Genomic DNA, 12,291 nt, shown 5'->3' with positions numbered 1-12,291 from the left:
GCCATCAGTGCTCTGTGATTGATAAGGGATTACTTAAGGTGGAAAAAAAGGTTAAGAACTGTAATGATAGTGATCATGTTTGCATGACCACTAGCAAGGCCTTGATTATAGTTCCTGTTTGATTAGACTTGGCTGCCAGCAGGGGGCTGACCCACAGCATGCAAGATCTGTAATGGAGGCTTGCAGCCTCATGGCATGCCTCATGTGCTGTTTGCATCAACTTTAAAGTAAAGAACCTTTTCCTTCATCCATGTGTTGTCTAAGAACTCATACGTACAAGATGAATACAAATTTAAACACTGCTCTAGACCCAATTGCTACTGAAATATTTTGCTTGAGAAAAATTGTCATTGGCCCATTTCCTTTGGAGTTATGAAACCGTGCACATAACGAGTCAATTAGGTACAATTAAAACAGTGGTTTTCTAACTGTTTCTTTTCCACCCACATACCACCTTAAGCAATCCCTTACTAATCACAGAGCACCTATGGCATAGGGAATACTTAAAATGGTATGTGAATAGTAAGAAAAAAGATTGAGAACCACTGCTTTATTCCTATCCTATCCATGTATCTGTCCATTTTCTCTTAAAAAACATTGCAGTAGTACCTGCCTCAGCCATTTCCTCCAGCAGCCCATTCCATATATCCATCATCCTCTGTGAAAGAAAGTTACTCCTCAGGTTCCTGCTAAATCTCTCCCACCTCACCTTAAACTTATGTCTTCTAGATACAGTTCCCCTACTGTGGACAAAATAGTCTTTGCATTCACCAAGTCTATTCCTCTCATGATTTTCTACACCTCTATGAGATCACCGTTCATCTATCTACACTCCAAGGAATAAAGTTCTAGCCTGCTTAACCCCTCCCTATGACTCAGGCCCTCAAGTCCTGGCAACATCCTTGTAAATCTTCTCTGCACCTTCTCCAGGTTGACAGCATCTTTCCTGCAGCATGGCAACCAAATCTGAATGCAATACTCTAAATATGGGCCTCACCAATGTCTTACACAAGTGTAATGTGATGACCCAACTTCAACACTCAAAACTCTGACTGATGAAAGCCTTTTTGACCACCCTATCTACCAGTGATGCTACTTTCAAGGTAAGATGTACCTGCTCTACAACACTCCCCAGATTTCTACCATTCACTGTGTAGGTCCCACCCATGTTAGACCTTCCATATTGCTCTTCAAATTCCTCTGTATTAAATTCTATCAACTATTCCTCTGCCCACCTGCCCAACCAATCAGGATCCTGCTGCAACCTTTAGCAATTGTCTTCACTATCTACAATACCAGAGACTTTAGTGTCATTTGTAAACTTGTTGGTCATATCATATATGGTTTCATCTAAATCATTGATATAGATGACAAACAACAATGGGCCCAGCACCAAACCTTATAGCACACCACTAGTCTTAAAACAACCTTCCACATTCTCACCGTGACTTGCATAGGTTTCATCTGGGAGCTCCAGTTTCTTTCCTCTCTCTAAAAACATATCAAGTTGGTAGGGTTTTTTAAAAAAAATTTGGACGTGCAGCACAGTAACAGGCCCTTCTGGCCCACGAGCCTGTGCTACCCAAATATATGAATTGACTTATAATCTGGGTGTTTTAATGATGGGAGTAAACTGGAGCACCGATGTAGACACAGGGAGAATGTGTCTTTACAAATATCACCGGATTCGAACCAAACTAACTGTGCCTCCCAGGTTAATTTGGTGTAATTGGGCAGTGCAGATTCATGGGTCAAAAGAACCTTCTACCGTGTTGTATCATTAAAGATAAAAAATGCCAGTATTAATGTCTTACACTCACCTCCTAAGTCCTGGGAACTTTCGATGCTGAAAGGAGGAAGGGAAGCAGTGTCTTGTGGTACCATATCTACCGAAAATATTTCAGTTGCTGGATATTTTTGGCTACCTTATGACTGAAAGGAAAGAGCTCTATTGTTTTTGAAGAACAGCTGTTCCTTGTGTGAAGGCAATGAGTGGTGCTTGCTACGAGACAGGAATGAGCGGTGCTTGCAACGAGACAGGAATGAGCGGTGCTTGCAACGAGACAGAAATGAGCGGTGCTTGCAACGAGACAGGAATGAGCGGTGCTTGCAACGAGACAGGAATGAGTGGTGCTTGCAATGAAGCCTGACAGTTGTTGGAAATAGGAGGCAGGAGAAATATCATTATTTTTGGGGAACGATGAATGCCAGCTCTGCTTTGTCTCAGCTCTCTCTTGGAGGCAATCCCAGGGTGAAGCACAGTGAAGAAGAAAAAAGATCAGGATTTTTCCTCAGGAGAAAAGTACCAAAGGCAAGTCACCTCTTTATTGCAGGTGTCATTAGGCCCTTGAAAAGCCTAGGTTTCTATTTGTACTATTAATATTTTTCACTTTTGTCATAGATTATTAGTGACCTGCAATAGAGAGGAACCCATTTGGCCCATCGTACAGGGAATAGCTACCATACTCCCCTATCTCCAAATCAGAACCATGCATTTCACAAAATCATTTTCTCTCATCAACCTACCCTGCATTGCTTCATGTTAGTAATGGAACAACATTCTCCTTGCTTACTTCAAAACATCTTACAACTTTGAAGTCCTGCTTTATCCTCACTGCAGTGATGAAACCAACTGGATCAGGTCAATGCTCACTTTATGATGAGTGCCCTGATCCGTCATCATGATGTGAGGTTCTTCCAATTATAATGTATAGAAACCCTCAATGTTTGTAGGGCTGGGAGAGCTGGTTAAAAGTTGTGATCCTTCCTCCATGGCATCCTTATTCTGGGTGTTCCACCATGCTCATTACAACAAAGTAGAAGGCCATTTGGCTCATCAAATCAATCTAGAGCAATGCCATCCAATTCATTTCCCTGTGCCATTGCAACTTTTTCTATCTCACAAATTTATCAACTCTCCTTTGATCTTTTGGCTATTTCATGACATTTTTTGTAATTTAGACTAGCACATTTGGACTAGCACAATGGACTAGTACCCAGGGGGAGAAACCCACAAGGTTACAAGGAGCACATCCATACTCCACACAGACAGCTCCTGAGCTGTAGATCAAACCCTGGCCATTGGAACTGTGCAACTCCCTGGGTGCTCCAATTTCTTCTTGCATTTCAAAGGCACTGTAAATGACCCCAAAAGGAATCACAAGGGAGCTAATGGGCAGGGGGGAATTAAAGAGAAATAGGAGAGTGGGAAAGGGACCAAAGGGATCGCTCTACTGAGATGGGAAAATGGACTCCTTTGGTGTTGTTGCAAGGAAAAGATAAGAAGCCAGTCAAGATGTCCACAAGTTCATTACTTCATTGATGCTCCCATCCTGGACTGGTTTTTGGTGCTTTGTCAGTCTTGTTCTGTAACAAATTAAGTCATGATTTGATCGATGAGAAAATTCAATCAGAGTTGTTAAATGCACAGAATCTTGTATCTGAGCTCATCCAGAACATGAACATTCCTGTTGGAGTGAAAAGTCAGACATGCAAGCGCATAGAAGCTTGGCAATGAGGAAAATTCAGGATCTCTTCCCGAGCAAGAAGGAGGCTTGGGGGAGTTACAAGCAGCTTGGATCAAATGTATATCTAGAACTGAGGAAGCAATTCAGGAGGGAAAAAAAGTGACAGGAGATCATTCTGACAGTAAACATTAAGGGTCTGAGTTACAGGGAAAGGTTGTGCAGACTGGGGCTTTTTTCTCTGGAGCGTAGAAGATTGAGAGGGGACTTGATAGAGGTGTTTAAGATTTTAAAAGGGACAGACAGAGTAAATGTGGATAGGCTTTTTCAATTAAGAAAGGGGGAGATTCAAACTAGAGGACATGGTTTAAGATTGAAGGGGGAAAATTATAAGGGGAACATGAGGGGAAATTTCTTTACGCAGAGGGTGGTGAGGATGTGGAATGAGCTTCCGGCAGACGTGGTCGAGGCGGGATCATTGGTTACATTTAAGGAAAGACTGGATCGTTACATGGATAGGAGGGGACTAGAGGGGTATGGACCGGGTGCTGGTCAGTGGGACTAGGAGGGTGGGGATTTGCTACGGCATGGACTAGTAGGGCCGAACTGGCCTGTTCTGTGCTGTAAGTGGTTATATGGTTATATGTTATATGGTTATATGGTTATAATCCCGAGATTTTATGTACATAAAGGAAAAGGATAAATGGGGAAAAAAAATGGGACCCCTCTTGAGTCAGTGTGATAAACACTTGTATCGAGGTTCAGGATGTGGATGAGGACTTCTCTTCTGCTTTTACTCTGAAGAAAGACATGAAGACTGAGGAACTTGAGGCAGTTGATGGTAATGTCTTGATAACAGTCAGTATTATGGTTGAGGAGGTGCTGAAGGTCCTGATACATATAAAGGTAGACTAGTCAGATATATCCAATGACACAGTGGAAATCCAGAGAGGAATGGGCAGGCACCTTGGCTGACATGTATGAGCTGTCATTCCATAAAGTAGAAGTGCCAGAAGACTAGAGGGTGGCAAATTTTGTGCCTCTATTTAAGAAAGGCTACAGGGAAGAGCCTGGGAACTAAGGCCACTGAACTTAACACCTGTGGTTGTCAAGTTATTGTCAAGTTACTAGAGAGCATTCAGAAGGAGGAGATAGAAATGCACTTGGATAGACAAGAGCTGATAGGGATAGTCAGTTTGGTTTTGTAACAGGGAGGTCATGTCTCACAAATCTTTTTTGAAGATGTGACCAAGACGAGGGCAGAGTAGTAAATGTTGTAAACTTGCATTTCAACAAGCCATTCAATAAGGTGCCACACAGTAGCTGCTCTGGAAGGTGAGATTGTATGGGATTCCAGGTGAGATAGCAGAATGGATAGAAAATTGGCTTCATGGTAGAAAGCAAAGGGTGATGGTAGAAGGTTATTTTCTAGACTGGAAACATGTGACTAGTGGTGTGCCACAGGATTCAGTGCTGGGACCATTGCTCTTTGCTATCTATATCAATGATTTAGATGAAAACATATCTCCCCATTTGTTGTTTGTGGATTGTGGAGAAACATGTTGCACCCCTGCCTGTCTGAAATATTGTGGATATTGTGAGTGGTCACGTGTCCTCCCTGTCTGAAACTTATTTGGAAGTTACATCACCTGTCAATCAAGGTTGGACTCCAGCCACCCATTAGTGCACACTTTGCGGTTGGGTCATTTAAATTACCAAGGATCATTATTGGCTAGGTGACCAGATCAGAACTGTTTATAACATCAATGTACAACACATTATTTCTCTCTGCCCCATAGTCCAAGCCCTGGACGTTGCTCCATGCCAGGTTGATACTGTGGACATCACTGGAAATGTTGTGGGTAAGGTGTGCACTACACTTAAGCTGAGCCGTAGTACTGCGAAAGATTACAGAGCCACATCCCTGTTGGTACAGGGAACCGGGAGTGTGTTTGAAAGTCCCTATCTGTAGAGTGTGTACATGTGTGTCAGTGTGTAGAGTATAGGCAGCCACTGGTCTGATGTGAATGTCTATATAGTTGTTTAGTAATAGTCATTGAGTACTGTTTGACATTCTCCCTGTTTGTCACTTGGGTGTTCATTAAAATTACCTGTAATTGTAAAACGTGTCCAGACTTGTCTCTCTCTGTGAACCCTCTGTACCTGATACTCTTCCAAACACAACAGGACTGGGTGTGAGGGATGTAGGGAATGGAGATCTCTAAGAAGTGAGAGCGGCAGGAAGAGGGTGCTTCGGATATGTCAGAAGCTGGAGAGATTTGAGAAGATTCAACACTACACTCTGCATTTGGAGTGATGGGAAATGTTTCAGAAGGTGAATGAGATGGTTGAGGTTCTGGAGATGGACACAGAATGGAAAGAGACAAGGACATGTGGGAAGAAGGTGACATTGTGGTGTGGTAGCACAAAGGGCACAAGATAGAGGTGTCTACCAGGATCTCGGATCAAGTCTCATGCTGAAATCTGATTTAACTTCAGGAATATTCACAAGACATGAGCCTTATACAGTTCTCTGCCTTTACCACAGATGAACCCAGTTATTTTAAGCTCACTATTTTGGTGCAGCAATTTTTGTTTTTCTTTCTGATATAATGATACTTTCAGAGAAGCAGGGGGTGAAGTGGGTGAGGTTTAACAAACTACCATGTAGGCAGATTGTTATGTGGTCAACCCCACGGTATGTCATTGTGGCTGAGTAGAGGTGAGGATAAAGGGAAGGGGGCAGGGGGTGGAAAGGAGAGAGAGAGAGTCAAAGGAGAACATGGGAACATGGGTCAGAGATCCTTGGCACCCAGTGACCAAGGGTCGGTATTGATAGTTAGTCCAAGAATTTATGGCAATGGATATACAAACTGCTGGGAAGCAGTCGAGCACTCACCGATCAAAGTTCAAAGTTCACATTTATTGTCAGAGAATATACATGATGTCACTCTGAGATTCTTTTTCCTGCAGACCAGGCAGAATTTCTACTTATTGGTAGTGCAAAAAAAAAATCTGTATTCAAGGGAATATACGTATACCAAAGAGAGAAATGTAAATAAAGAAAAAGTACAAACAAACTGACTGTGCAATACAGAAAATAAATCAATAATAAAAAAAATGTGCCAAGTAAGAGTCTTTAATTGAGCCTCTGATTGAGCTTGTTGTTGAGGGATCTGATGGTGGAGGACTAGCAGCTGTTCCTGAACCTGCTGGTATGACTCTTGTGGCACCTATACCTCTTCCCTGATGGCATTAGAGAGAACAGAATGTATGCTGGGTGGTGTGGATCCTTGATGATTGCTGTTGCTCCCTGATGGCAAGTCTGCTTGGCTGTCCTGACTTCGCACAATGGAGATATTTTCTCTGACTAGCAATGCCACTCCCCCCTCTATCACATCTGAAGCAACGGAACCCTGGAACATTAAAATGCCAGTCCTGGCCCCTCTGCGACCAAATCTTCCCACTGTTGTACTTCCTTATGATATACCAGGAGACCATTCAGCTCATCAAATTTATGCAACCCCCTTCTCCAGACCCCCCTTTAGCCTATTCATTCTCACATGGTGCTCCACTCAACACTTGCGGTATTTGACTGTGGCAAGTTAACCTAACATTCAGCATGTGTTTGGGAGTGGGAGGAAACCAGAGCACCCAGGGGAAACTCACATGGACACAGCAAGAATGTTCAAACCCCGGACAAGATCTGAGGTCAGGATTGAACTCAGGTTACCAGAGTGTTTGGCTTTTGAAAATTTGGGAAAATGTTAAACCTGGAAGACAGATAAATTTTTTTGCATGGAACATAGTTCATTAGGTTACCAAAATTCAGCAATAGGCACAGATATTAACAGCCAACAGCCTCCGCCCAGCTATTCTGGAACAGCAGAACTTTGGGAAGGGTGCTAAAGTGTCCCAAGTGTTTTGAAGGACAAACACCTGTGTGCTGTGACAGTGAAGAATTAGTTTCATGTTCAGAATTGTGGGAGTCGTGGGACCACAGGACAGGAAGATGCTGTTTAATCCATCAAATGCTGATCTTTCTATGGGCAGATATGATCCCACTAACTCACTCTCGACACTCCATTATCTCTGCCTGCAAATGCTACCCACTCTTCCTTGAAGAGATGTAATTATCCCGTCTCTGCCACACCCTGTAGCAAAACATTCCATTCTTTAATAACTGCCTGGCTGAAAAAGTTCCCCAAAGTTCTTTTTGTGACATTTTTTAAATTGGCAGCACTTCATTGCTGATTCGTACAGAGGAGATAGCCATCCTGGTGATACACCACTGGATCTTGGTGTTATATTATCAGCATTAATAAATAATATATTACCATGTAATATATATTACATTACACACACGCGCACACACGCACACGCGCACGCTAAATATATAATCATTTACACCTTAACCTGCAATTTTGTTTTTCACCCCACAGAGACTGTCTGACCTGCTGGGTATATTCGGCATTCTCTGTTTTATTTCAGATATCCAGCATCTGGAATATTTTCCTTCTATTTGATTAGATGGCAGCATTGCTGGTAAGGACCTGGGAGCAGTGCGGGAGGGGAAACACAGTTTCCCAGCATTCCTCCGCGGGGCCCTACTACCCAGATGTCATGCCTGATAACCATGTACAGATTTAATTGCTTTGAAACAAGGCCAGTGTCTTTTTTTGTTCACATCAGAGAATTCAAAAAGGACTGTGCCCAAGATGGTAGTGCCCATGCTTGGCAGCCCAGACCTCAAGGGTTGTGGATCAGTGCAGGGCACCAGAAATGGGAGAAGACTGACCAGTCAAGAAGGAGAAGCCTGGGAGAGGACCCTGCAGGATAGAGGCCCACAGCAGTTGAGCAGCGCGTGGATCAGCAGCCGAAGGACTCACCCAAGAGTGCTGGAGACCGGCTCGTGGGAACCAGGTATAAGGGTCTGGAATTTGTGAGGGTACCAATGGATAACAGGGCTCCCGAAGTATCTCAGGCACTGACACCTTCTGAAAACATAAAACATAGAAATCTACAGCACAGTATAGGCCCCTTGGCCCACAGTTTTGTGCTCACCTAATAACCTACTCTAACAACTGCCTAGAATTTCCCTACTTCATAACCCTCCATTTTTCTTTGCTCCATGTACCTATCTAATAGTCCCTTAAAAGATCCCATTACACCTGCCACCAGCACCAGGGCCGGCAGTGCATTCCTTGCACTCACTTCTCTCTGTGTGAAAACCTTACCACTTACATCCCTCTATACTTACTCCCAAGCACCTTAATTTACAGTATGCCCTTAGTCACCTTAACTGTATCGATGGAACAGACAGGACAGCAGGTCATGTGACTGCTGAGGTTAAGGGAACAAAGGATGCAGGTGGTGGCAAAGATGATGGAATCTATGGGCACTCGATTCCTCTGAAGAGTCTCTCTTTTGCTTCCCTTTTGCTTCATGGTTGAGGCACTGGACTAGAGGCACTTCTTTGTGTGCCTTTACACTGGTGGTTGAGCAGCATTAGAGGGAGAAAAAGAATAGTCTATGTTTTGGGCCAGAACCCTTCATCAAGTTGAGAGAGCAGAGTTGAGATAACTCGTATGATGAGGACAGGTTTGTTGAATCAGGGAGGAGTGAGTATGTCAGACAGGTAGAGAGGTGGAGGCAGTTGAATGGCAAATGCTGAAGGGAAAGAGAGAGAGAGAGAGAGAGAGAGAGAGAGAGAAAGGAGTCAGGTGAAAGAAGTCATACACAGTGAAGTTGGAGGCTGTTAGAGAGAGGTGATGTGGAGACAAATTCACCCAGTACTGAAATCTTGATTAGTGGAGAAGGTGACAATGGTGATATAATAGAGATAAACAAGAGGCCTGCAGATGCTGAGTATCTCCAGCACTACCTGGTAAAACTCAGTAGATCACGCAGAATCCAAAAGCAAAAGCAGTCAACGTTACAAGCCTGCACCCTTCCTCAGGAGTGTTGAAAATCTGGATGGGTGGGGGGGAGGGGGTAGGAGGAGCTTAGGCTTGCACATGATAAATAGATGCAGGTAGCAGGGGGAAGAAGAAAAAGAACTGATAATGTGATGGAGGAGGCAAAAGACTGGGAAAGATGCTCCCTGATAGGAGAAATGAAGGGAGGGAGTGGGGATCTGGAGGGAGGGATTCAGAGAGACCAGTGGAGGGGGTTCATGAAAATTGCAGGTGGATGTTGATTCCATCTGTTTGGAGACTGCTGAGACAGAATATAGGGCATGGTTCCTCTAATTTACATGTAGCCTTAACATGGCTGGGTACGAGGTCATGGACAGAAATGCCAGTGTGGCGATAGGAAGTGGAATTGAAGTGGCTGTCCTTGCTGTTGCAGCAGGCAGAGTGAAAGTGCTCAGTGAAACTTTCCCCCGATCTACGTCCAGTCTCTTTGATGTAGGGGCAGCCTCATTGGGAACATTGGATGCTATAGATAACCTCACAGGTTGTGTAGCTTCACATGGAAAGAATATTTGGGTCTCTAAATGTTGGTGAGAGAGGAGTGTGTGCATGTGTAGCACTTCTTGTAGTGGCAGGGGTACAATCTGGGGGGAGGAGGGGTGGCAATCGGTGGGAAGGGATGAGTGAACGAGGGTGTTCGGAAGGAGCAATCCCAATGGAAAGTGGAGAGGGGCGGGGAAATGTGTCTGCTTATGGTATCCTGATGTTGGTGTTAGAACTTGCAGAGAATGATATATTGGATGTAGAGGCTGGTGGGGTTATGGGTAAGGACAAGAGGAATCATGTTGCATCTGGTGAGGTAGGTGTGGTGGGGAGATTTGTGGGAAATAGGGATGTGGGAGAGGCCTCAGATATGGCAGTAGAGGGGAAGCTACATATTCTGAAGAAAGAGGATACCTCAGATGTCCAGGAATGCAAAGCCTCGGATATGACGGAGATAATGGATGTAATGATATAAAGATGAAGAAAAGATAGAAGCAAAATGTGGGTGAGTGAATCCTGTTGGTGACATGGGCAGAAGATGTTGGAACCAGAGGGAGTGAGGGATGAGTATGTGTGGGGATTAAATGGTGGGTGTGGGGGAAGGAATTGGACAAGGGATAAAAGATGGAATCAAGACTTGAGAAGATAAGTGCAGCAGTGCATGAGCAGGCTCCTTGTCCAGTCCCTTCCAGGATACTTCGCACGCACCTGACCATTCTGACAACATCTGATTCCCCTTTCACACCCAATAAACAATGCAATTCATTTTTAACTGAATTCAATCTGTCTCTTGCTAACTGCAGGGCTTGGTGAGTCATGGCTGCAGATTACTGACCAGCTGAGTCCTGCACTCTGGGTCACATAATGGAATTTAAAGTATGATGCTTTAGATTAGTCTTGACCTCCATGTCACACGATGCACATTCATCCAGCTTGGTTGTGCTGGTTGCTGGTCAATATCTATGTGGTGTCAGGGGATCAGCAATGGTTAAGCTTCACTGAACCAGATTAATGCACTGAGGAATAGGACCCTGTTATTACAGTCTGTTATGCAGTGATGACATTGTCTGCCTCCTACAGTTTCAATAATTATGCAGGAAATTACAGACTAATAAGCAGTGGTAAGTGTGTGTCTCCACTCCTGTCTCATGGGTAAAGCAACACTTATCAGTGATCGCTCTCAATTCTAATTCCTGCATCAAAACTACGTGTTTTTTTTTCAAATCCCAAGCATGACAGTTTTTTGAATTTCTTCATCAAGGAAGCAAGAGACAGACTGAGGAGGCTATCTCTCTATAATTGATGCATAGTCCCACCAAAAATTAACATAGTTCAGAATGACATAATGGATCATCTGTGATAGAAGCAGCAGGGAGGAGATGCATGCATGAATATACTCAGCTCGCTGTTTCCATCCTGCCTTTACCTACCTCCAATCATCCTCCTCACTCATGCTCTCTCTTTCTCAGAAAAATTGATAGGAAACATTGAAAACCATGTCCCTATTCCTATACCTCGTGGACATGGGCTGGAGGGAGGGGGGGGTGGGGGGAAATCTTGGGAAGAAAAGGGGAGGAAGGAGTTGAAGACTTAAACCATAGAGAGTGCATCACGGACTTGTCATCATATTTACCACATTTATGACAGTGATGGATACCCCAATCCTGCGGGCTGCGGAACGATTAATCAGCATATTTAATTTGGACGCAGTTTGTAACTGGAAGCCTGATCCAAACTCACCGCAGGTTTCCAGAGTTGTGAAACACCGCAGTGAAAGGAAATGAGGAGCAGACATTGGTCCTTGCATTTCTCCACTCCTGTCTGTAGGCTAGACTGAAGGACTGCTGCTTAGAACCTTTGGGGAAACTGAGGGGCTCCTGTTTCCCAAACTGCTTTCCTTTTCTGCTCTCTTGGACAGATTGTCTGTTTCATTGGCAGGCCAGTCAGGAAACCCATCAAAAAAGGAAATGATTTTCTGACAGGTTCCCCGTGGATAATTATTTGGACCTCAACCTCTCCATGTCCATAGAAAAATCAATGAGCTGGTTCTCCAAAGAAATCACACTGCCAGGTGATTTGTTGAAGATGAGGTGCAGCATGAGTGAGGACAATTCAGTTGGTTATTTTAACTTGTGGACCTGAGCCAATAGCATCAGCTTCCATGATGTGTGGAGACCAAGTCCTGCTATGTTTAATTAGCAGTGTCCTATGGGTAAGCATGCACAGGGTGACATTTGAACCTATCTAGTGCCTCTTCCTCGGCACCCTCCTGATATTCCCCACCCCTCCTTCTCCACCAAATATGCCCTCGACACCCCTCTCATATCTGACAGGGAGAGGGGTGACCGGGACAGGGTGGTGAGGGAGAT

At 44.1% G+C, this 12,291-nt stretch overlaps 1 protein-coding gene and 1 long non-coding RNA gene across 16 annotated transcripts in view; one reads left to right on the top strand and one right to left on the bottom strand.

Moving 5' to 3' along the window:
- LOC138760885 (uncharacterized) overlaps positions 1-12,291 on the bottom strand; it is a 216,905-nt gene that overhangs the window by 37,636 nt on the left and 166,978 nt on the right. The window contains exons 5-6 of one of the 6 annotated variants that reach the window (XR_011355948.1): positions 3,315-3,366; positions 1,821-1,932 (exon numbers count right to left, since the gene is read on the bottom strand). The exons of the other annotated variants lie outside the window; for them this stretch is intronic. This is a non-coding gene — a long non-coding RNA (uncharacterized lncRNA). The remainder of the gene's footprint in view (positions 1-1,820; positions 1,933-3,314; positions 3,367-12,291) is intronic. 6 annotated transcript variants of the gene reach the window in all.
- LOC138760884 (uncharacterized) overlaps positions 1-12,291 on the top strand; it is a 143,244-nt gene that overhangs the window by 28,132 nt on the left and 102,821 nt on the right. For 5 of the 10 annotated variants that reach the window (XR_011355935.1, XR_011355934.1, XR_011355936.1 and 2 more), the window contains exons 2-3: positions 5,264-5,326; positions 8,157-8,387. The exons of 4 other annotated variants lie outside the window; for them this stretch is intronic. Coding sequence is in view for 2 of the 6 variants with exons in the window: in XM_069932155.1 (XP_069788256.1) it covers positions 5,264-5,326; positions 8,157-8,387 (294 nt within the window). In the remaining 4 variants the exon portion in view is untranslated. The remainder of the gene's footprint in view (positions 1-5,263; positions 5,327-8,156; positions 8,388-12,291) is intronic. One more of the 10 variants, XR_011355938.1, reaches the window with a different exon arrangement.

This window comes from Narcine bancroftii, chromosome 4 (assembly GCF_036971445.1).
Source record: "Narcine bancroftii isolate sNarBan1 chromosome 4, sNarBan1.hap1, whole genome shotgun sequence".
NCBI classification, from domain to species: domain Eukaryota; kingdom Metazoa; phylum Chordata; class Chondrichthyes; order Torpediniformes; family Narcinidae; genus Narcine; species Narcine bancroftii.
This window is presented reverse-complemented; position numbering and strand designations above follow the sequence as displayed.